The 24,403-nt window shown below is 48.2% G+C and overlaps 2 protein-coding genes and 1 non-coding gene across 8 annotated transcripts in view; 1 reads left to right on the forward strand and 2 right to left on the reverse strand.

Annotated features, from left to right (window-relative positions):
• The window catches only part of Znf839 (zinc finger protein 839), a 33,856-nt gene extending 20,126 nt beyond the window's left edge, over positions 1–13,730 (reverse strand). Inside the window, exons 1-4 of the mRNA XM_045155597.1 lie at positions 13,681–13,730; positions 7,017–7,175; positions 5,730–6,120; positions 657–1,514 (exon numbers count right to left, since the gene is read on the reverse strand). Of these exons, the coding sequence (XP_045011532.1) occupies positions 657–1,514; positions 5,730–6,120; positions 7,017–7,175; positions 13,681–13,730 (1,458 nt within the window). The remainder of the gene's footprint in view (positions 1–656; positions 1,515–5,729; positions 6,121–7,016; positions 7,176–13,680) is intronic.
• Positions 6,912–6,985, reverse strand: Trnai-aau. Its single transcript has one exon. It is a non-coding gene; the product is annotated as a tRNA-Ile (tRNA).
• Positions 13,731–13,888: 158 nt separating the features above from the next.
• Mok (MOK protein kinase) overlaps positions 13,889–24,403 on the forward strand; it is a 50,556-nt gene continuing 40,041 nt past the window's right edge. For 5 of the 6 annotated variants that reach the window (XM_045153916.1, XM_045153918.1, XM_045153922.1 and 2 more), the window contains exon 1: positions 13,889–14,106. In XM_045153916.1, the coding sequence (XP_045009851.1) occupies positions 14,100–14,106 (7 nt within the window). In that variant the 5' untranslated portion in view covers positions 13,889–14,099. The remainder of the gene's footprint in view (positions 14,107–24,403) is intronic. The other variant, XM_045153921.1, reaches the window with a different exon arrangement.

Below are 24,403 nucleotides of genomic sequence, written 5' to 3' on the forward strand. Positions count from 1 at the left end.
TGAGCCATCTCGTCAGCCCTGATCTAGAACCCCTGATCCTTCCGTCTCTACTTCCCAAGTGCTAAAACTGCAGGTGCTAGGGATCGTACCCAGGGCCTCATGCTTGCTAGAGAGGCACTCTCCCAACTGAGCCACTCCCCAGGATGGCTTCTCTGGAACTTTCCCAGCCATAAAAGGCATAGAATAGGCAGCCTGGCTACAGTGAGGCTGTGAAGTCAGAGCTTGTGTGAGTCTTTTGTGTACTGAGAGGGCTGCAACCTGGGCTGATCAGACATCCCTGAACTGCATCTGCAACAGCTAAAATAGCAGCAATTACACTGGCTTCTCAGGGTATTAAGACAATGGACAGTCAGGGCTGGAGAGATGACTTAGCGGTTAAGGCTCTTGCCTGAGAAGCCTAAGGACCCAGGTTCGAGTCTCCAAGTCCCACATAAGCCAGGTGCACAAGGTGGTACAAGTGTCTGGAGTTCATTTGCAGTGATTGGAGGCCCTGGCGCACCCAGTCTCTCACTCTGTCTCTCTCTGACAGTGGTGGGTCTCAGACCCCCACTGTGATGGTTTGGGTCGTGAGCCCTATCAGATGCCATGAAAGTCCATAAGGATGGTGGGCAGGAAGGGGCAGAGCCAAGGGCACTGTCATTAGACAAAAGTGTTACCTGCAGGCCACTCCGTGCAGACTGGGTCTCTTTCCTGCGGGAAGCAGCTGGTATGGACGGCTGGAGAGCAGCCAGGCCTCTGGTTCTTGCCTCCATATATCCAGGGGCCAGCATCTCAGGCTCCAGCTGGCCATGGCCTGGATTAAGCTTAAAATGGCGGGCCAATCCCCCCTTTCCGATGTACGACTTTTCACAAGCCTGACACTTAAAGGCCTTGGGCCTCAGGGCACACTCCTCCACGTGAAAGAGCACCTGCTTCTCCCTTTGCTCTTCCTCCTCTTCCACACTCAGCTCCGAGTAGTCCTCAGAATCTGACAGGTGCCCATCAGCCAAGTCCTCTGTTTTGATGAATTTATAATCTTTAGCTTTGTACCTGGGAGGTCGAGATACGCGTCCAGACCGCGTTTTCACTTTTAAAGATTTCTTCAGTTTCTCTGTGTGCATGGTGTGCAAGCTGGAAATAAACACATGCGCCGAACCAGACAAGTCAGGTGCTGTGACAGGAGCAGCAGAGGCTGCCAGAGGGGCCCATGCAGTGCCCTGTCCATTCTCAGCGTGGGGACCCTTGCCTCTCTTTGCAGGGACTGGCTGGAGGGCCGGCAGTGGTCTGTGTACCGACACCTGAGGAGCCCTGGGCTGAGGTGATGCTCTGAGGAAGCACGGCTGTGATTCGGTCCCCGGGGATGGTGCCTTGTGCAGTTGAGGCCTGGTGACACAAAGCCTCACCAAGCTGGAGCCTCTCCCACATGGCTGACTCTGTCTTTCTGTTGGGGGCTGCATGGTGGCCCGTGGGGGCACTGGTCTTTCCTTGCCTCTCTTGTCACCAGATGTCACCTTGACACATACGGCGTCTAGTTGCTAAAACATAGAGGACACCAGCAGAGAGAGGATAAATGTTTCGCTGATCGCTGTTCACCCTGCCCTCATCACCAACCCACTACCGAGACTTCTCTACATTATGCCTCTGCCATAGAAAACTCTGTGCGGTGTGTGCAGAGTGGCATTTTTAAACCTTTCTGACCAGAACACAGGGATACAAGTTATACCACAACCAAGTCTCATGTGCTGAGACACCCACAGACAATGAAACAAGGTCATGAAGCTGCACACATTCCCACATTAAGAAGCAATCCTGAGCCGGGCATGGTGACACACCTCCCAGGCCTCAGGAGGCAGAGGTAGGAGGATTGCCGTGAGTGCAAGGCCACCCTGAGACTCCATAGTGAATTCCAGGTCAGCCTGGGCTACAGTGAAACCCTACCTCAGAAAAAAGAAAAAGGTTGGATCTAGGCATGGTGGTGCACTCCTTTAATCCCAGCACTCAGGAAGATCACAGTGATTTTGAGGCCAGCCTGGGACTATGGAGTGTGATCTAAATCAGCCTGGACATGAGCGAGTCCCTATGTGGGAAATAAAAATGATTCCATTTCATTAGTTTTGCATGTGCATATACATGTTCATATGTGTGTGGGTGCTTATATATGCATGCATGTAGAGAAGAGAGGCCCATGCTGGGTATTTTCCTCAATCACTTCCACTTATTGAGACAGGGCCTCTCTGAGCCCAGAGTTTCGCTGACTTGACTAGTTTAACTAGCCACCTTGCCCTGGGCATCTGCATGTCTCTGTCTCTGCCTCATAAACACTGTAATTATAGGCGCAAGCACCGTGCCCAGTATTTGTTTTGGGAATATGAAGTTTTTGTGTTTTTTTTTTTTGAGGTGGCCTCAAACTCACAATACTCCTCCTGCCTCTGCCTCCTGAGTCCTGGGATTAAAGGTGTGTGCCCCCACACCAGATGGGATTTATATTTTAATAAAACAAGTTTTGGCCTGGCATGGGGGCATACACCTTTAATCCCAGAACTCAGGAGGAAGAGGTGAATTCAAGGCCAGCCTGGGACTAGAGTGAGTTCTAAATCAGCCTTCTCTGGAGTGAGATCCTGCCTTGAAAAAAAAAAAAAAAAAGCCATAGGAGCAATGTAAGTTAGGTCCTTACCACCCACCCGCCAGGCCAGGCCCTCTGAGACCCCAGCTGCTTGCCCTTTCCTTCCCTTACCCCATTCTGACTATGCTGTCGTCATTCTTATGTGTTTGTCCTGTTTGTCCTGCAAACATGGTTCAGGGTTCAGCTTTGACACTTTTTTCTTTTCTTTTTTGGTTTTTCAAGGTAATGCCTCACTTAAATTCAAACTGACCTGAAATTCACTATGTAGTCTCAAAGTGGCTTCAAACTCAGTGATCCTCCTACCTCAGCCACTCAAATGCTGGGATTAGTCTGTCACCACGCCCACCTAAATAAAATATTTTAAAATATGTCATACCTGCAGAGTGTGGTGGCACAGACCTTTAATCCCAGCACTAGGGAGTCAGAGGCGGAAGGATCACTGTGAATTCAAGGCCACCCTGAGACTACATATGAATTTCAGGTCAGCTTGGGCTAGAGTGAGACCCTACTTCAAAAAACAAAAAAGACGGGGGCGTGGGATGCACGCCTTTAATCCCTGCACTCAGGAGGCAGAGGTAGAAGGATTACTGTGAGTTTGAGGCTACCCTGAGACTACATAGTGAGTTCCCGGTTAGCCTGAGCTAGAGTGAGACCCTGACTAGAAACACCACCCCCCCCAGAAAAAAAAAAAAGCTGATACAAAAACTTGTGCATCAGGCAGAGTGGCAAATGCTGGTAATCCTAGCATTAGGGGGAGGGGAGGGAGAGAAGGGTCGGAAGTTTACGGTGAACTTCATCAACATAGTGAATTCCAGGTCAGGCTGGGCTACAGCGAGACCCTTCCTCAAAAAACCTCACACGTGTGTGTGTGTCAGGAGCTGCCACTGCATGGTACTGAACCAATGGTGACATTTTCTGACTTAGCTGTGCACAGCCTATGGGAGGCATTTGGATCTTCAGTAGATTGCCAGCCAGGAGGCTCATCCAGTGAGCCATCCTTCCTGCAAATAGAGAAATCTAGGCCCAAAGAGGACAGGTCACTCAAGGTCACGCCTTTAGCAAGTGTCCTGTTGGGCAGAATCTACCAATACTGACTTACCAAAATTTAGCCAGACAGCTTTCAGTCTTGATGGCCCATTGGGTACAAATCTGTGCTGCCAAAAAGCACTCAAAAACCAAAGCCAAGCTGAAGTACTCAAGTCTACCCTATCCTGTTTCTTCTAGTGGAAGGCACTTTTTTTTTTTTTTTTTTGGCTTAATTGGGGCATTTAATAACACCACTAACAGCAGACTTTCTCCTCATCAGAATTTCATGGCATGAATCACCCAGAGGTCCCCTCTAAAATAGAATTTTTTAAAAAGTCAACAAAAGGGGAAAACACTGCCATCTTCAGGGGTAAGGTTCTGCTCACACTGGGGGACGCATTTTCTGTGAGACAGGGAGAGTTCTTCCTCCCCGCCCCCCCTCCTACCAAAGTCTCCGGGACTGGGACTGGAAGGCACTTTCTTTTGGCAATTTTTTTTTTTGTTGTTGTTGTTCTTTTGTTTTCTGAGGTAGGGTCTCACTCTAGCCCAGGCTGACCTGAAATTCACCACGTAGTCTCAGGATGGCTTTAAACTCACAGTGATCCTCCTACCTCTGCCTCCCAAGTGCGGGGATTAAAGGCGTGTGCCACCACTACCGGCTCTTTTGGCAATTTTGAGATGCATGGAAAGGGGGTGTGATTTTACATTGACACGGAGCACCTCCAGGTTCAAGAGCTACCTGGACCTTACCAGGTGGGATCCCCAGCAGCCAAGAGCTCTGTGAGCCCAGAAGCAAACTCACTGTAGTGTGTGGTGACTTCATCTGCTGTTATTAGCTAGTATGTTGGGCAGTGTGCTGGGCACTGGATTTAAAACTCTGTCAGGCTGGTGGGAGGGATGGCTCAATGGTTAAAGCCTGCAGGCCTTGGTTCGCTTCCCCATACCCACATAAAGCCAGGTGCATCTGGAGATCATTTGCAGCAGGAGGCCCTGGTGTACCCTTTCTGTCTCTCTTTCTCTGTCTGCATGCAAATAAATTAAAATAAAATTGGGAGCTGAAGAGGTGGCTTAGTGGTTAAGGTGCTTGCCTGCAAGGCCAAAGGACTCAGGTTCGATTCCCTATTACCCATGTACAGCCAAATGCACAAGGTGGTACATGTTTCTGTAGTTCATTTGCAGTGGCTGGAGGCCCTGGTGTGCTCATTCTCTCCACCTGCCTCTCTCTAATAAATAAAATATTGAAATATATATTTTAGGGGCTGGAGAGATGGCTCAGCAGTTAAGGTACTTATCTGCAAAACCTAACGACCCAGGTTCGATTCACCAGTACCTCAGGGCTTGGATGCACAGGGTGGCTCAGGCATCTGGAGTTTGTTTGCAATAGCCAAAGGCCCTTGCACACCTATTTTTTATCTCTCTCAGCTACTAAATAAGAGTTTTTAAAATTCCTTTAATTTTTGTTTGTTTGTTTTTCGAGGTAGAGTCTCACTCTAGTCCAGGCTGACCTGGAATTCACTATGGAGTCTCAGGGTGGCCTCCAATTCACAGCAATACTCCTAACTCCGCCTCCCGAGTGTGGGGATTAAAGGCATGCACCACCACACCCGGCTTAATATATATATATATATATATATATATATATATATATATATATATATATATATATATATTTTTTAATTTTATTTTACAGACACAGAGTGAGTGAGTATCCGGGTATTTTTAGTCGGGCACGGTGATGTACACCTTTAATCCCAGCACTCAGGCGGCGGAGGTATCGTCATGAGTTGCAGGTCAGCCTGGGCTAGAATGAGACCCTACGAGGAAAGTAATAAATCGCAGTCTCCACCTCCGCGTGCCTTGCAAGCCCTCAGGCAACCTCCCCGAGGAGGTGTGCTTACGGACCTCGGCCGAGGTCGCTCCGAGCACTCCTCCCAAGAGCCTCGGCGCTGCGTCCTTTCCATCGACTCCCCCTCGCGCCCCGAGCCTGCCCGTCACCCCCAGAACCGGCCTGACGTTACGCTACGGCCGCCGAGGGTTCAAGGCTGCGCCTGAGCACTTCGGGCGGCCCCGGCCTCCGCGCACCCGCGTCCCAGCCCCTCACCTGGGGCGGCGGCCGGCGCGGGGCCTGGGCGCCCGGCCGCGCCGCGTCCCTGGCCACCCGCTCCAGCACCCGCCGCAGCTGCTCGGGGTCCAGCGGGGCCGCGCGCACCGCGCCGCCGCCGCCCAGGCGCGGGGCGACGCCGCCGCCCAGGCGCGGGGCGACGCCGCCGCCATCCGCGCCCGCCATGCCGCCCGAGGCGGGGACTCGAACCCGTGCACGCTCCGCGCGGCGGCGGCGGCGGCCTCGGCGGGCGTCACCGGGGGCGGGGCGGGCTACGAGTGCCCGGCGGGCCCAGACGCCGCGGGAGGCGACCCGGCCCGCCCCGCCGCCTTGCGCCGCCTGGCGGAGGCCCGCGTGGGCGCGGGGTGCCGGGCGCCGTCCCCAGGGCCCGCTGTCAGACCCGAGGCTTGCGTCAGTGGATGGGGGGGGAACCCAAGCTGGCGACCTCTGCCCCTCTCCCGGCTTTTCTCATCTGCTCTCTCTCCTTCCCTCCCTCCCTTTCTCCTCCCCTTCTTCTTCCCCTGGGTCCTTTCTTTACAACGTGGTCTAGTCGGGCGTGGTGAAGCACGCCTTTCATCCCAGCACTTGGGAGGCAGAGGTGGGAGGGTCGCCGTGAGTTCAAGGCCAGCCTGAGATACATAGTGAATTTCAGATAGGCCTCGGCTAGAGGGAGAACTTGCCTAAGGAAAAAAAAAAAAAAAAAAAAAAAAAAAATATATATATATATATATATATATATATATATATATACATACACACACACACACACACACAGACTGAGAGAGAGAGAGAGATTTAGAAGGCGATTTGATGCATTCATTATTTCCTTGGGCTGTTCTTGTCATTGACTGGTGTGCCCACATGCAGTTACTGACGTGCTACATGATGCACTAATTAGAGGTACCGCGTGCCAGCGCTTTCTGGCTGATCACTAAACTCATGGAAAGGAAACAACGTAACATGCGGCCCCAAGGTCTGACCAGACACTGGCTACAGCCAACGACATTAACAGGGACGTCTGCCACACGGTGTCCTGCCTGCTCTGCCTAGGCAGGCGCGAGAGGTTTCGATTGGAGTCTAGAATTGTCTGCACAGCACTTAAAGTCTTTGAAAGCCACACTTTTTTTTTAAGAGCTATTTTTTAAAACTGCAAAATATCTTTTCCCGAAGAAAGAAAACATATGGCCCGTACGGGGATCGAACCCGCGACCTTGGCGTTATTAGCACCACGCTCTAACCAACTGAGCTAACCGGCCACACGAGGGGCGGCCCTGCTCCAATGCCTACAGTGACTGCCGCCGGCCCGCCCGCCCCGCGCCCTCCCCCCCCTCGCGCGCCTGCGCCCCGACGACCGCGGAGCCGAGGCGGCCCCGCGCACGCGCATAGAGCGCCGAGCGCCCGGGCACACGCCCATCGCGCTGGCCGGCCCGAGGCTTCCGGGAGTTCCTGCCGCCAAGCACGGAAACGCCAGGCGAGGGACCCCCGAGTTCCCCGGCGCCCAGCCGAAGAGCGGCTTGCCAGCCTCGTCCCACTGTAGGGTGTTCTTAACGTGTATTTGACTTGGGATCCGAAGTCTCGTTTTTATGTTTTATTCTATTAAACTATTTATTATTTATTTAAATTCTATTTATTCTGTGATAAGAATATATATTGCCAGGTGTGGTGGCGCCCGCCCTGAAGGCCAGCGCTCGGGAGGCAGAGGTAGGAGGATTATCGTGAGTTCGAGGCCAGCCTGAGACTACATAGTGAATTCCAGGTCAGCCTGGGCTAGAGTGAGACCCTACCTCGAAAAAAGGGCTGGAGAGAAGAGGGCTCATCCCTTAAGGCACTTGTGGGCAAAGCCTAACAGCCTATGCACAAAGTGGCGAATGCATCTGGAGTTCGTTTGCAGCGGCTTGAGGCCCTGGCGCGCCCATTCTCTCTGTCTCTCTTCTCTCTGCTTGTAAATATAAGATATTTAACACATATATACACACACAGATATATATCTTTGTGTACTCAACATTGTTTCATAAACATATCCCTGAGTACTATTTTATTTATTTATTATTACTATTATCATTATTATTATTATTTTGAGGTAGGATCTCACTCTAGCCCAGGCTGACCTAGAATGCACTATGGAGTCTCAGGGTGGCCTCGAACTCACGGCGCTCCTCCTACCTCTGCCTCCCTAGTGCTGGGATTAAAGGTGTGCACCACCACGCTCGGCTCTACTATTTTATTTTTGTTTTGTTTGAGACAGGGTCTCACTCGAACCGAATAGGTCTGAAATTCACATTTAGAGTCGAACTCATGGCAATTCTGCCAGATGCGATTAAAGTTCTGCAAGCTGCGATTAAAGTTTTGGGCTACCACGTCCTGCCTACAAATGCCATTCCATTTGAGAGAGAATGGGAACGCCTCCAGCCACTGCAAACGAACTCCATATGCATGCGCCCCCTTGTACATCTGGCTTACTTGGGTCCTGGAGAGTTGAACCATTTCCTACAAATGCTATTCTAAATGGCTCCTCAGAACAATATTTCACTGAGTGGATAAGACAGGCTTTCCTCCTTTTGGATTTATGTATGTATTTATTTGAGAGAGAGAGGGAGGGAAGGGGGAGAGAGAGAATGGGTGTACCAGGGCTTCCCGCCACTGCAAACAAGCTCCGTTTGTTTTTTCTTTTTCGAGGTAGGGTCTCACTCCAGCTCAGGCTGACCTGGAAGTCACTCTGTACTCGCAGGCTGGCCCTGAACTCACAATCCTCTTACCTCTGCTTCTGAGTGCTGGGATTAAAGCCGTGCACCACTATGCCCAGCAGAATCATTGTTAAAATAGTAAAGTATAACCACTCAGTTCACAGATGCCCCAAATGAAGGTCAGTGTGGAGGCTCATTTGGAGCTGAGGCGGGAAGGCAGCCACAAGTTCGAGGCCAACCTACACAGTGAGTTCCAGGGCAGAAATCAGTCACAGCGAGACTGTTTCAGAAACCCACAGATCAATAATCACACCGGGCATGGTGGCCCGGGACTGTCGGCCCAGCGGGGGGGGGGGGGGGACCGAGAGGTCAAGGCCATCAGGCCAGTTCGAAGCCACCTGCGTCTTGTCCTCCCTCTCGACCCTCCTCCAAGTCGCTGCCTGAGTGTCACAGCAGAAAAGGAACATGTGCTGGGCGAGATGGCGCATGCCTTCAATCCCAGCACTCAGGAGGCGGAAGTAAGAGGATCGCCGTGGGTTCGAGGCCACCCTGAGATTACATAGTGAATTCCAGGTCAGCCTGAGCTAGTGAAACCCTACCTTGAAAAATCAAAAGAAAAAAACGAAAGAAAAGGAACGTCCCACGGTGAGGAGGACGTGAACCGCAGACAGTGACTTCCCTGGGCACGTGCGGAGTTCTCCGCGCGTTTCCCGAGTGGGCGGTGACCGGCCGCCGGGCGCAGTGGCGGAGGGTGGCCGCCAGGAGACGCCCGAGACCCGCCAAGTGCTCGCAAGCCGCGCGGGGCAGGGCTTCTCAGATCTGCTTGTACAGGGTCGCAGATGCCTATGCGGTGCTGGGACCCTCAGGACTTGTTAGGCAAGCATCCTTTCAACTGAACGACATCCCTAGCCCCCACTAGTTTTTTGGTTGTTTTTGTTTCCTTCTTTTTGCTTGTTTCCAGGCTGACTTGGAATTTACTACATAGTCTCAGGGTGACCTTTAACTCACGGCGATCCTCTTACTTCTGCCTCCCGAGTGCTGGGATTAAAGATGTGTGCCACTACGCCTGGCTTTGTTTGTTTGTTTGTTTTTCAAGCTAGGGTCTCACTCTGGCCCTGGCTGACCTGGAATTCACTAGTAGTTTCGGTGGCCTCGAACTCACGGCGATTCTCCTACCTCTGCCTCCCTACTGCTGGGATTAAAGGTGTACTTTTAGAACTTTTTTGTTGCTGTGTGCTTAGCCTGCTTTTTCTGCATAATAGTCACTGCTCCTTGGAAGCCAGACCATCTGAGTTGATTACCTGATTTCTTCTTTCTTCTGTGGCCTGGGCCTCTAAACCTGCACCCTTGCTCCCCATGGTTTATATTGTCAACCTGACAGGATTTAGAATTAACCGTGAGTGATTATGTAGGTTAGTTTAACCTCTGTGACGGGTTATCCTTATTATCTATCTTAACAAAGGTGGGAAACTCACCTTAACTGGGTGGGTGGGGGCCAGCACCATGTCATGGCCCTGGGTCTTGGACTGTCTGAAAGGAGGGAGCTGCCTGAGTGTTTCCTCCCTGCTGAAGTGAGGCTGTGACTCCAGCTTCCTGCTCATGCCTTGCTTTCCCAGCCAGTAGACTGTATACTCTGGAAGCTAAAATGAAATCTTTCCTTCCCTAAGTTGCTTCTGGTTGGATAGTGTGTCCCTGAACGGAGAAGGTAACTAATACACATCCTTCAGTCCTCTCAAGGGAAAGCAGCCTCTGCTATCCTGTTACCTACGTTCCTATTTGGAATGATCACCTCAAACGTTACACCTTTCTTGTCTCCCTTGCTTTCTTTCTTTTTATATTTTATTTTATTGGGGTTTTTTTTTTTTTTTTTTTTTTTTTTTTTTTTTGATTTTGGAGGTAGGGTCTCACTCTGGTCCAAGCTGACCTGGAATTAACTCTGTAGTCTCAGGGTGGCCTCGAACTCATGGCGATCCTCCTACCTCTGCCTCCCGAGTGCTGGGATTAAAGGCATGCGCCAACATGTCCGGTTTTTCTGTTTTTTATTTTTAATTTTAGACAGACGGACAGAGAGAGAGAGGAGGGAATTGGCATACCAGGGCCTCGGCCACTGAAATCAAACTTCAGACACTTGCACCACCTAGTGGGGTTGTGCGACCTTGTTTCTTTTGGCGGGGTTTCACTCGGCCCCTGGCTGGCCTAGACCCATTCTGTAGCCCAGGCTTCCCTTGAACTCATGGCTATCCTCCTCCCTCCACATAAAGAGTGCTGGGATTAAAGGTGGGTGTCATCATGCCTTGTTCACATTAAATATATATATATATATATATATATATATATATATATATATATATTTGAGAGAGAGTGGGGCGGATAGTGTGTGTGTGTGTGTTTGTGAGAGAGACAACAGGCACAGCAGGGATTTTTAGACACTGCAAACAAACTCCAGGCACATACACCACCTTGTACATCTTGCTTTCTTGGGGAATCGAACCTGGGTCCTTAGGCTTTGCAGGCAAGCACCTTTAACTGCTAAGTCATCTCTCCAGCCCTTGCTCATGTTTTTACTTTCAAAAAATAAAATGTCTGGGGTTGGGGATTTAGCTCAGTGGATAAGCGCTTGCTTAGCAAGCGCAAGGCCCTGGGTTCGGTCCTCAGCACCAAAAAAAATAAATAAAATAAAATAAAATGTCTAAGCCGTGAGTGGTGGCGCACACCTTTAATCCCAGCACTCAGGAGGCAGAGGTAGGAGGATCACCATGAGTTCGAGGCCACCCTGAGACTATATAGTGAATTCCAGGTCAGCCTGACCTACAGTGAGACCTTACCTTGGAAAAAAAAAAAGTCTAAAGAGGGACCCCTGAGTGGACAGTTATAAGACTCACCAAACATGTGACAGTGAGCTTCAGGAAATGCTTTGTTAATGTGTGGCATGGTTATTTATTTGAGAGAGAGAAGCACAGAGAGAGAGAGAATGGGCTCACCAGGGCCTCCAGCTATTGCAAATGAAGTCCAGATGTTTGTGCCACCTTGTGCATCTGGCTTATGTGGGTCCTGGTGAATCAAACTGAGGTCCTTTGGCTTTTCAGGCAAGCGATTCCCCCCTATTTTTTTTTAGCTTATTCTTATTATTTTTTGATGTAAGGTCTTACTCTCTAGTCCAGGATGACCTGGAATTCTCTATGTAGTCTCAGGGTGGCCTCAAACTCACAGCGACCCTCCTACCTCTGCCTCCCAAGTGCTGGGATTAAAGATGTGCGCTACCATGGCTCAGCCCCCCCCCTTTTTTATTTTTGCGAGTTAAAATAGTATTTTATTGAGAAACGTGCTGTAAGTAACAATTACAAATACTTTTATTTAATAAAATTAGCACATCTTTAATCCTAAAATGTCTCTTCACGACCTTTATCACCTCAAACTTCAGATCATTCTGATCCAGGGTTTTCTCTTAAGAGTCTCCCATTGCTTTTATTTATTTATTTATATGAGAGTGACAGACAGAGAGAAAGAGACAGATAGAGAGAGATAATGGGCATGCCAGGGCCTCCATCCACCACAAAAGAGCTCCAGATGCATGCACCACTTTGTGCATCTGTGGGTACTGGGGAATTGAACTCAGGTTATTAGGCATTGCAGGAAAAGAGCCTTAGCTACGGAGCCAACTCTCTAGCGCTTGTGTGGTTATTTTTGCTGCATGGTGGCATCCCCAGCAAGCCACTACCTTACCGCATTGCACAAAGTCCACTCAACTTTACACTGGCATGCGTCAAGAAGCCAGGAACAGGGCTGGAGAGATGGCTTAGTGGTTAAGGCATTTGCCTGCAAAGCCAAAGGATCCCGGTTCAATTCTCCAGGACCCATGTAAGCCAGATGCACAAGGGAGCACATGCATCTGGAGTTCATTTGTAGTGGCTGGAGGCCCTTGCGTACACTCTCTGTCTCCCTATTTCTCTCTCTCAAATAAGTAAAATATTTAAAAAAAAGAAGTCAGGAACCTTGCCTACACTGTTCTTTCTATTCTGATGCCTGCAACCCTTCTTCGAACAAAATAAACGTTTGCTGAATCAGAAATAAAAAGTTACAGCTGCATTGATTGTTACTAGAAAACTTTCAGTGCCAGGGATGGGATACCTTCCAGTGAGTTGTTGGCCAGAGAGGTCCCTGATGGCCCCAAAACATTACAGGTCACTGCTGAGGCCCTTGGTTTCCCACCAGGAATAGATGGTAAGACCCTATTGTGAAGACTCCACATACTTGGGCTGCAAGGTCACTGAGAAACCCTGGTGGAGGTGAGCTGAAAACCTCCTCCATGTAGACCAGCTGACAGAAAGCTGAAAAAAGCCACACTGCATGCAGTTCAATGGGAGAGAGAGAAATCAGCAGTGAAGATACTCAACAGTGGACACTGCAAGCCTTATATTTGGCCAGACAGGCCAAATGAACCAATGGATGCAATAGTGGCATGTCTGTTATGGGGGAAACCAGCCACCCTCTAATTGGACTGGAGGCACGTTCCATGGGAGGGAATACATCCCTGATACTGAAAACCTACAACAGGGGTAGTGATAAGCCCTAGGGGTGTACCGTCTACTGCTGTCTGGCTAAATGTATATACTATGCTCACCAAACTGCCCAGTAAGCACTTCTCTTAATGTTCATGCCCATATATTAATGAAACTCTCACTTCTGGTTAGAGAACCTTCTCTTTTGGATGGCAGTGACCTTGGGATGACTCAGAAGGCATCATGGTGCTAAAAAGAAGTGACAGAGGAGTGCTCAGCACTGCAATATCTCTATCATACCTTCCAAGGCTCAGGGTCCGTTGTGGAAAAGGTGGTGGAAAGAATGTAAGAGCCAAAGGAAGGGTAGGACTCCGTAAACAACATGCTCCCTCCGGACATAAAATGGCCTGGATATCCATGACCTCACAGTGCCTAACACTACCTACACAAGACCATCATAATAGGAGGAAAAGATGATGACATCAAAATAAAAGACAGACTGATTGAGAGTGGGAGGGATATGATGGAGAGCGCAGTTTTAAAGGGAAAAGTGTGTGTGTGGGGGATTACCATAAAAAAGTTACAGCTGGATCGCCATGAGTTCCAGGCCACCCTGAGACTACATAGTGAATTCCAGGTCAGTCTGAACCAGAGTGAGACCCTACCTCGAAAAACCAAAAAAACAAAAACAAAACAAAACAAAAAAGTTACAACTATACCGACCGACAACTGCTACGTGCCCCATGGCAAAGGAGAGTTGCCAGTTACAGCTCAACGACAGTGTCCGCGCTCGAGCTCCCTCCCCGTAGCCGCCGCATCCTCGGGACAGCTGGCAAGCGCGAGACGCCTACTCGCCGGGGCAGGAATTGTTTTTAAGTTTGAAGCAGCAGGAGATGTTGCTTAGCAACCGGGCGGAGGCGGCGGAGGGCGCCGCGCACGCGCGCCAGAGCAGGCTTGTGCGCAGGCGCGCGCGGCAGCCGCGGGGCGCTCGGGGCCGGGCGGTTGCTAGGGTGACGGGAACACACTATGGCGAAGGGATCCTAACGCTCTCCAGTCAGGGACCTCCGCGAAGCTCCAGGAGCCGGACACCGCCTGAGGGAAGCGGCAGGCAGGGCGCCCCCGCTTCCCGCCCTCTTCTCTTCGGTCCTGAGTGGGGCCCGGGGCTGTCGCCGTCGCCCGCGTCCGGGATGAAGAGTGAGTGGAGCCGGGGGCTCGGGGCTCAGGCCCGCGGCGCCGGCAGCCGTCCGGGGCGGCACTTCCGGTGCCCAGCGCGCACCCATGGGGGCGAGGGGCTCGTGCCGGGCCCCGGGGGGCGAGGGGGGCGCGGGCCGCGGGGCGGGGCGGGGCGGCCGCGCGGCGTGCGAGGTGCGGGCGCGCAGGTGCGTGCGGAGCGTGGTGGAGCCGCGGTTACCCTCCTGGGCGTCGGCTCGGTGCGGCTCTCCGGCCTCTGGGGAGGGCGCTTTGGTGTACCTCAGAGACGGAAGCTAGGGTGTCCGTCTTTGACTTAAGCAGTAGCGTTTTAAATTTATTCTGTTAGTTTTTGGGAACTTTACAGGGAAATTTTAGACAGTGACTATGAAGTTGGGAAATGAGGTGGTCCTAGAAAATGTAAGGAATAAAAACGTTTTACCCATGGTTGGATTCGCGGGCAATGCACCGTTCAGGTGCAACCAAGTGGCTTTTTTTTTTTTTTTTCCCCCTGTATACATAGCTGTACAGATACAATTGTCATTTATGGCTGTCAGGCAGAGGTGCAGAAAAACTCCAGCCTTCTTTGCTGTGAAGATTATGTTAGGTGTGGTGATAATGTTAAATTTGCGTGGCATTCTGTCATGTAGTAATTTGAATATGCTATACATTGCTAAAATAAGTCATTATGTATCATACAAGGCATGTTTATGTCTCCTGCTGGGGTATATTCCTGTTTATCATTTTCTTTTTTCTTCCCTTGCCCTTTCTTCCTCTTTTCCTTCCTTCCTCTTTCCCTCCTTCCATCTTCCTCTCTCTCTGTGTTGTTTTTGGAGGTAGGGAATTCACTCTGTAGTCTCAGGGTGGCCTCGAACTCACAGTGATCCTCCTACCTCTGGTTCCCGAGAGCTGGGGTTAAAGGCGTGCACCACCACACCCAGCCCTCTCTCTGTTAATGCCTCACAAAGCCATAGTTAAAATACAGTGCCTTCAGACGCTTGACAGGTTTATTTCAGTGATACGTTTTACACATTTGCTTACAGTGTATATTATACATATCTTGCATGCTTGCTTATAGTATATACCTGCTTACATGCTTAAATGTACACCCATAGATACACATCTCACGTGCTGACTGATGGTGTGCGCCCGTAGATACACGTTTTTACATGTTTGACCTGTTTGATAACAGTGTACACATATAGGTACATATTTTGCATTGTCTTCCTCTTTTTTCTCTCCAAGTATTTAAGTTTTCAAATGAACCTGGGTATAATAGTGCACACCTTTAATCCCAACACTCGAGAGACAGAGGTAGGAGGATCGCTGTGAAATCAAAACCAGCCTGAGACTACATAGTGAATTCCAGGTCAGCCTGGGCTGAAGTGAGACCCTACCTCAAAGAATGAAAAAAAGAAAATCTAGGGCCGGAGATATGACTTAGCCATTAAGGTGCTTGCCTGCAATGCCTAAATGGCCAAGGTCGATTCCCCAGTATCCACATAAAGCCAGATGCACAAAGTGATGCATACATCTGTAGTTTATTTGCAGTGGCTAGAGACCTTGACGCATCCATTCTCTTTCATTCACTCAAATAATTAAACAAATAAAAATTTAAAAAATCTGGGTTCTGGAGAGATAGTTTAACAGTTAAGGTTAAGGCATTTGCCTGACAAGCAAAGGATTCCTGTTCAAATTTCCAGGACCCGCGTAAGACAGATGCACAAGGGAGTGTACGCATCTGGAGTTCGTTTGCAGTGGCTGGAGGTCCTGGCGCGCCCCTTCTCTCTCGCCCTCTCTCTGCCTCTTTCTCTCTCTCAAATAATTTTTTTTTATTTTCTGAGGTAGGGTCTCAACTCTAGCTCAGGCTGACCTGGAAATCACTCTGTACTCTGAGGGTGGCCTCAAACTCATGGCAGTCCTCCTGCCTCTGCCTCCCAAGTGCTGGGATTAAAGGCGTGTGCCATCACACCCAGCATTCAAGTAAATAATATATACATACATATATATGTGTGTATACATATATAGATATATATATACACACATATATATGTATGTGTGTGTATGTATATATATGTATGTATACACACACATATATACACATATACATACATACATATACATATATATACATACATACATATATACACACACACATATGTATATATACATATACATACATACATACACACACTTTTTTTTTTTTTGGTTTTTCGAGGTAGGGTCTCACTCTATCCCAGGCTGACCTGGAATTCACTATGGAGTCTCAGGGTAGCCTCGAACTCATGGCGCTACTCCTACCTCTGCCTCCCAAGTGCTGGGATTAAAGGCATGCACCACCACGCCCGGCTATAAAATATATTTTTTAAAAATCTAAAAGCTGGTTATGGTGGTGCATGCCTTTAATCCCAGCACTCGGGAGACAGAGGTAGGAGGATCACTGTGAGTTTGTGGCCACACTGAGTTTACATAGTGAATTCCAGGTCAGCTTGGGCTTGAAAAACAAAACAAAATCTAAAATAGGGCTAGAGAGGTGGTTCAGCAGTTAAGGCTTTTGCCTGCAAAGCCTAAGGACCCAGGTTTGAGCCTCCAGTACCCGCATAAAGCCAGATGCTCAAAGTGGCCCATGCATGATCTGGAGTTCATTTGCAGTTTGCTGGAGGCCTTGATGCACACATTCTCTCTCTCTAGCTGCCTCTTTCTCTCTTTGTCAAATAAATAAGTAAAATATTTTTAAAAATTAAAAAAAAATCTACAATAACAGTAATCCTTCTCTGTGGCAGCCTAGGTCCTCTGTCCTACACAGCCAGCTAGGTGTCACCTGGAGCCTCAGGTACATTTGCAGTGAGCTAGGTGGTAGCTGGAGCTAAAGCTGTCTCACAGGTTTCCTCATTTGCATATCTGGTGGTTGATAATAGGTGTCAGCCAGGGCTCTACATGGGCGCTTCATGTTTCTTGGTGCTGGAGTTCTGAGAGCAAATGTCCTAAGACTGTGCTACCATTGCTGTCTGAGCCCCCAAGTCCCCAGACTCAAGGGCAGAGAACAGAGAATCCCCCTCACTGGAGGAAGTCAAAGACTTTAAATGAGGTAATGGATCTGCCAGCTTTGGAAAATAGCATTTTTAGCACTCACCTTTTCACAGGGAGAGTAAAGACTATAGCATAGGTTGTTTCAGACTAAATGAGAAGGGCTCTGTAAAGCCTACAGAATAGACTCTAGTACATGGCAAACTGGGAGCCAATTGCTCACAACTGTAGAAGATGGAAGACTGTATAGCTAACAAGGAAAGAAAGAATGAAAGCATTAGTCAGTGTTTGACTAGCTTGCATGAAGCCCTGGGATTTAGCCCCCAATAGCCCATAAAACTAGCTGTGGTGACATACATCTGTAACCCTGGTATTTGGAGGTAGAGGCAAGAGGATTAGAAGTTCAAGGCCATCCTTCCCTACCTTTTCTTTTTTGTTTTTTGGAGGTAGGGTCTAGCCCAGGCTGACCTGGAATTCACTTTGTAGTCTCTGGGTGGCCTCAGACTCACAACGATTCTTCTATGTGTGTCTTCTGAGTGCTGGGATTAAAGGCGTATGCCACCACGTCCAGCTCACGTTCTGTTTTTACAATTATGGCAACTTTGTATGTGCATATGCATGTTTGTATGTGTGTGGATATATATGCACACAGATGCATGTGCATGCATGTGGAGACCAGAAGGTAACATTGGGTATCTTCCTCCGTGCCACACCTGGAGATCAAACTCGGATACCTATGTTTGGGAGGCAAGCACTTTTACCACCCAGCTCCAATAGCAACTTAAATTTTTTTTTTTTTTTGCCAGGCGTGGTGGCGCACGCCTTTACTCCCAGCACTTAGGAGGCAGAGGTAGAAGGATTGCTGTGAGTTCGAGGCCACCCTGAGACTCCATAGTGAATTTCAGGTCAGCCTGGGATAGAGTGAGACCCTACCTCAAAAAACAAAAAAAAATTTTTTTCTTTAAGGCTGGGTGTGGTGGTGCACATCTTTAATACCAGCACTTGGGAAGCAGAGTAGGAGGATTGCAGAGTTCGAGGTCACCCTGAGACAACATAGTGAATTCCAGGTCAGCCTGGGCTAGTGTGAGACCCTACCTCGAGGTCAGAGGACCTGGAGGATCTGAGTTGTTCTTCTACCTTCTTTGATACCGGGTCTCTGGTAACTGTAATCAAAATACCAGACTAGCTAGCCCTCAGGACTCCGATTCTCCTGGCTCCATTTCCCACAGTCTAGTAGGCCTGTTGGATGACACATACTTGCTTGTACCACTTTGCATCTGGCTTTGCATGGGTGCTTAGAAGATTGAGTGCGGTCAGTAGGCTTTGTAAACAAGCGCCTGTAACCTCTGAGCCATTTCCCAGCTCTAGTTCTGGGGAATCTGAACTCAGGTTGTCACGTGATTTTACTCACTGAGCCATCTCCCCAGTCCTTGAACACAGATCTTCCAGTAATCCTGAGTGTTTCTCAGTGACATACATTCCTAGCAACAGCGTTCGTGAATGTGATTCGAATTTAAGATTTTTATAAAAATATGAATACTTCTGTGTTTTCTTATGTTTGCAAATTCAGGTCACAGTTTTGTTCACCATGCCAAGTGATTAAGTATAGCCCTCTCCACTAAGTCCCTGAACTTGTGTTAGTTAGGTGGTTTGAACTACTCAACAACTTCCAAAGAATGTGGAACTCGTCTTGCCTTCATACCCTAGTTGTGCTCAACAGTCCTCCCCCTTCATTTCTCTCTTCCAGGGTAGACCCAGAGCTCTGAGGCAGCGCACCTGCCTTGATTGAAACCCACATAAGCCACATGGGCCACTTGGCAATGGCAGGTTTCACATTTCCCTGGAAATGATTTTTTTTTTTTTTTTTTTTTTTTGCAAGGTAGGGTCTCACTCTAGCCCAGGCTGACCTGGCACTCACTGTGTAGTCTCAGGGTGGCCTCGAACTCACAGGGATCCTCCTACCTCTGCCTCCCAAGTGCTGGGATTAAAAATGTGCACCACCACACCCGGCAACCTCTACTTTTAAGAAAAAAAAATTTATATTTTATTTATTTATTTATTTGAGAGAAAGAGAGAGAGAGAGAGGGGATGGGCATGCCAGGGCCTCCAGCCACTGCAAAGGAACTGCAGATGCATGCGCCCCCTTGTGCATCTGGCTTACATAGGTCCTGGAGAACTGAACCTGAATCCTTTGGCTTTGCAGGAAAACGCCCTAACTGCTAAACCATCTCTCCAGCCCTGACCTCTACTTTTTACTTGTTTATTTATTTTATTTTATTTGGGGGTTTTTGAAGTAGGGTCTCGCTGTAGTCCAGGCTGACCTGGAATTCACTATGTCCTTTCAGGGTGGCCTCAAACCTACAGCGATCCTCCTACCTCTGCCTCCCAAGTGCTGAGATTAAAGGCATGCGCCACCATGCCCGACTTTGTTAGTAAATTTAGTAAAAATCAAATGGAGTGAGTGTGTGTGTGTGTGTGTGTGTGTTTTATTATGCATCTGGTTTTTCATGCAGCATGACATTTTAGGGACTCATGTCCACATAGTCCATGCCAGTAGTTTGTTTCTGCCTCTGTATTTTTTTCCAAGGTAGGGTCTCACTCTAGCCCATACCGACCTAGAACTCACTCTGTATCTAGTCTGGCCTACAGCTGACAGTGATTCTCCTACCTCTGCCTCCCCAGTGTTGGGACTAAAGGCATGTGCCACCATACTTGGTTTGTTCAACTTCTGGCTGAGTGTACCCTAGCGTATGATCGTACCAGATGTGTTCACCCATTTACGTGTCAGCCAGCACTTGGGTTTCCCTTGTTGGGCTGTGGTGAATGCTGCTATGAGCACTCATCTGTCTCAGGTAGATTCCTAGGAATGGATATGCTGATTTCATGGTAAGTGTATATTTAACTTTTCAAGGAACTGATAAACTGTGGGGCGTGGTGGCACATGCCTTTAATCCCAGCACTTGGGAAATGGGTAGGAGGCTCACTGTAAGTGTGAGGCCACCTTGAGACTGCAGTGTATTCCAGGTCAGCCTGGACTAGGGTGAAACCCTACCTGGAAAAAAAAAAAAAAAAAGAAAGAAAGAAACTGTTTCTTATCAGTGTGTATAAGAAGCAGTTATTTCAGTCTTTATCAACATTCGATATTGTCAGTCTTAATTTTAGCCATTTTTTATTGTTTTTTTGAGGTAGGGTTTCGCTCTAGCCCAGGCTGACCTGGAATTCACTATGTATTCTCAGGGTGGCCTCAAACTCAAGGCAATCCTCCTACCTTTGCCTCCCGAGTGCTGGGATTAAAGGTGTGTGCCACCGCACCTGGCAATTTTAATGGGTGTGCCAGGTAGAATTTTAAGAACTAGTTGTTCCTCGGTATTGTTTTTGTTAAATAACAAATGCACAAGGCATGTGGTTGTGGTTATAGCATAGCACACATAGCACAGGAAGTGCACAGTGTAGAATGACCATAGTGCCCGATGGACTGACTGCACAGGAAGGTTTGAGAGTCACCAAATAAGGAGAAGCCAGATAGCGATTGTGTTTATTTCCAAGGGTTATGCCTGTCACAATTGGAATGTATGCTGTTGCCATTCCTTACATTATAGATGGCGTTGTGCACATTCCACATTCTCATGGCTGCATCAGCTGATCTCCTTATTTTGGGAACCACCTGTTGCCTAGGCTGGTTCCCTGAGAAGTGCATCTGTGTGGCTTCTTCTGGCTCTCAGCTGGAGACAGCAAGGCGGTACAGTCAGCGTACTCTGCAGACACTCCTGCTGATGCCTGTGCTGTATCCTATTGCTGCTCTACTCTGCTCCAGTTACAAAACTGGGCGGATGCATACCTTCGGTAAGGGTTGTTTGTGGCTGAGGAAAAGTAGGGCCTGACACCTGGACTCCAGTCTTGGTGTGTAATACCATTCTCTAGTGAATTGGCTGATCCTAGTACTGAAGCAGGAAATATACAAGACCTTGTGGAGCCAGTAAGAGAATAGTGAAAAAACAAGCAAGGCTGGGAAACCCAAGTGCTGGAGACGTAGCTCAGTGGTAGATCACTCTTTTCGCATGCACAGGGCCCTATGTTCAACCCTCAGTACCACAAAAACAAGACAGAAACAAACTTCATGTACCCTACATAGGTGGGGTATGGGAGGGACAAAGGTGCCAACTGGGAGAATTCTTTCTCACTGGCCCATGCTAGAACACCTTGTGTAACAAGATCAAGTAACATCAGACTGCCACAGCATGAGGTGAGTGTTATAGAGCATGAAGAGAACATTCTAGCACATGACGAGAGTGTTCCAGAGCATGGAGAGAGCATTCTTGAACATGGAAAGAATATTCTAGAGCATGAAGAGAATCTTCTAAAGCACAAAAGAGCATTCCAGAGCATGGAGAGAGTATTCTAGAACATGAAGAGAGTGTTCAGAGCACAAAGAGCATTCCATAGCATGAAAACAGCCTTCTGGTATGAAGAGAGCATTCTGGAGCAGATATTATTCCAGAGTTATGACATGCGTATCCCAGAGTATGATGTGAGTATTCATGGGTTCTCAGAAATTTAAGTGTTTGAATAGGTAAGTAAGTGAGACAATAGAAGAAATTATCTACTACTGAGTATGGTGGCTCCCACCTTCAATCTTAGCACTCAGGAGGCTTAGATAAAAGGATCACCATGAGTTGGAAGTCAGCCTGGGCTATAGAGTGGTTTCCAGGTAAGCTGGACCTGGTTTTAGCTGGGCAAGAGTGAGACCCTGCCTTAGAAAACAAGAGAAGGGCTAGAGATATGGCTTAGTGATTAAGGCGCTTGCCTGCAAAGCGTAAGGACTCATGTTGAACTCTCCAGGTCCCACATAAGCTAGATGCATGAGGTGACACAAGTGCACAAGGTCATACATGCATAAAAGGTGGCACATGCATCTGGAATTTGATTACAAAGGCTGGAAGCCCTGGCACACCAATTCTTTTTCTCTCTCTCCTCCTCACTCTCATATATTAAAGGGACCAGTTTTTTGGGCTTGTCTCAAAAAAAAAAATAAATAAAAATAAAAAATGAAAAGAATGTCAGAGCCACATGTTGGGTCATGATATACAGAGACATTTATCCTACCCATAACTGTGGGCTAACTCCAGAATGCATAACCCATATACCTCAACAAGGAGGGGCCAGAGGGAAGGGGTAGGACATGGATGAGCCTAACAATGGTACCAAATTGTCTGTGTTCGCTGAGTACAAAACTAACTAATTTAAAAAAATGAGAAAAAAGTCATTTGCAGAGGAATTCCAAATAATTTATTAGAATCTCTGCTCTCAAGCAAGGAACTACAACTCCCTATTCCTAACTTTTTATTTTTTATTTTTTATATAAGGTCTCACTCTAGACCAGGCTGACCTGGAATTCACTATATAGTCTCAAGGCAGCCTTGAATTCACAGTGCTACTCCTACCTCAGCCTCCTGAGTGCTGGGATTAAAGGCTTGTGCACCACGCCTGCCGCACTTTTTTTCTTGTTTTGCTTTGTTTTCTGAGGTAGGGTCTCACTCTAGCCCAGGTTGACCTGAAATTTACTATGTAGTCTCAGGCTGGCCTTAAACACATGGTGATCCTTCTACCTCAGCTTCTTGAGTGATAGGATTAAAGGCGTGTACCACAATGCTCATGGATGCTCATGCTCTGTTCACATCTCTTTTGTGTGTGTGAGAGATACTGAGGATTGATTGATTAATTGCAGGCCTTGCTGTGCTAGGCAAGCACTCTACCATTGAGCTAGATCCCTAGCCAGCAACTCCCCACTCTAAGGGTTGGTAAGATGGCTCAGTGGACTAAGTGCTCCCAGCTGGAGGGTTTTTTGTTTTGTTTTGTTTCGCAGTAGGGTCTCGCTTTATCCCCGGCTGACCTGGAATTCACTATGCAGTTTTCAGGGTGGCCTCAAACTTACAGCAATTCTCCTACCTATGCCTCCCATGTGCTGGGAATAAAGGTGTGCACCACCACACCTGGCTCAAGCTGTAACTTTATCCTTAGAACTCACATAAAAATCTGGAAGTCATGGTGGGCTTCTGTAACTCAGCAGCTAACACTGGCATCATGATGGAAGGTGGAGACATGAACATGTGCACATGTGTGTGAGAGTGCACAGAACACAGATAAATAAATTAAAAACTATGAGTTGCTAAACCAGGTGTGGTGGTGCATGTCTTTAATCCCAGCACTCAGGAGGCAGAGGTAAATGGATCACCATGAGTTTGAGGCCACCCTGAGACTACATAATGAATTCCAGGCCAGCCTGGACTAGAGTGAAACCCTACCTGGAAAAACCAAAAAAAAAAAAAAATAAATTGTTATATATGTTACACATAGAGAAATCTTTCCCAAGAGCAGAGTGTGGGAAGGGGAGAAAGAAAAAAGCTACCTCAGCAGGTGGTGGCAGTCAGCAGCAACAGTGAGAAGTCAAGCTGGTGTTGGTCCTCTTAATGAATTGGCAGATGTCTCTGTTCTCTTCTCTCGAATGCAAACCTCAGAAAAGAGCAGATGATTCCAGTACAGGGATAGTATTCAAAACACATGGCTTCTCAAGTCTGTCATTGTCACTCAAAACATGACAAGTCTGAGAAACTGTCCGTCAAGAGGCACCTATAAACATGATGACTAGGTGTGATGTGTGTACTTACCAGCTTTACACTATCATAGCAAGATGCTGGCACAGGATCTCTGTGAAGTGGAGAGGTGGTTTGTTTTGACTCGGGAAGCATCTGGTAAGGGCAGCTCATCACATGGGGTGCAAGTCAGGATGAGCACTCATATCTCCAGCCAGAGATAGGGTGATGCCAGGGCCCTGAGGACCCTTTGAGACCATGTTGCCAAAAATCTGAGGACCTCCCATTAGGTTTCACCTTTTTTTTTTTTTTTTTAAATGAGAAGATAGCAAGCGAGATTGAGAGAGGGAGAGAGAGGTAGATAGATAGAGAGACAGATTGAATTGGCATGCTAGAGCCTCCAGCCACTACGATTGAACTCCAGATGCAAGTATCATCTTGTGTGCATGCATCACCTTGTGCATTTGGCTTACATGGGATCTGGAGAGTCAAACATAAGTCCTTAGGCTTTGCAGGAAGGTGCCTTAACTGTTAAGCCATCTCTCCAGCCCAAATTTCACCTCTTAAAGGTCAGTAGCACTTCCCAGTAGTGGTTGAGGGACAAAAGTCTTTCATCAGGACCTTGGGGAACACTCATTCAAAGCCTAGCATGTGGTGTCCTCAATGGGATCCTGAGACCGAAAGAA

This window comes from Jaculus jaculus, chromosome 7, assembly GCF_020740685.1.
Source record: "Jaculus jaculus isolate mJacJac1 chromosome 7, mJacJac1.mat.Y.cur, whole genome shotgun sequence".
NCBI classification, from domain to species: domain Eukaryota; kingdom Metazoa; phylum Chordata; class Mammalia; order Rodentia; family Dipodidae; genus Jaculus; species Jaculus jaculus.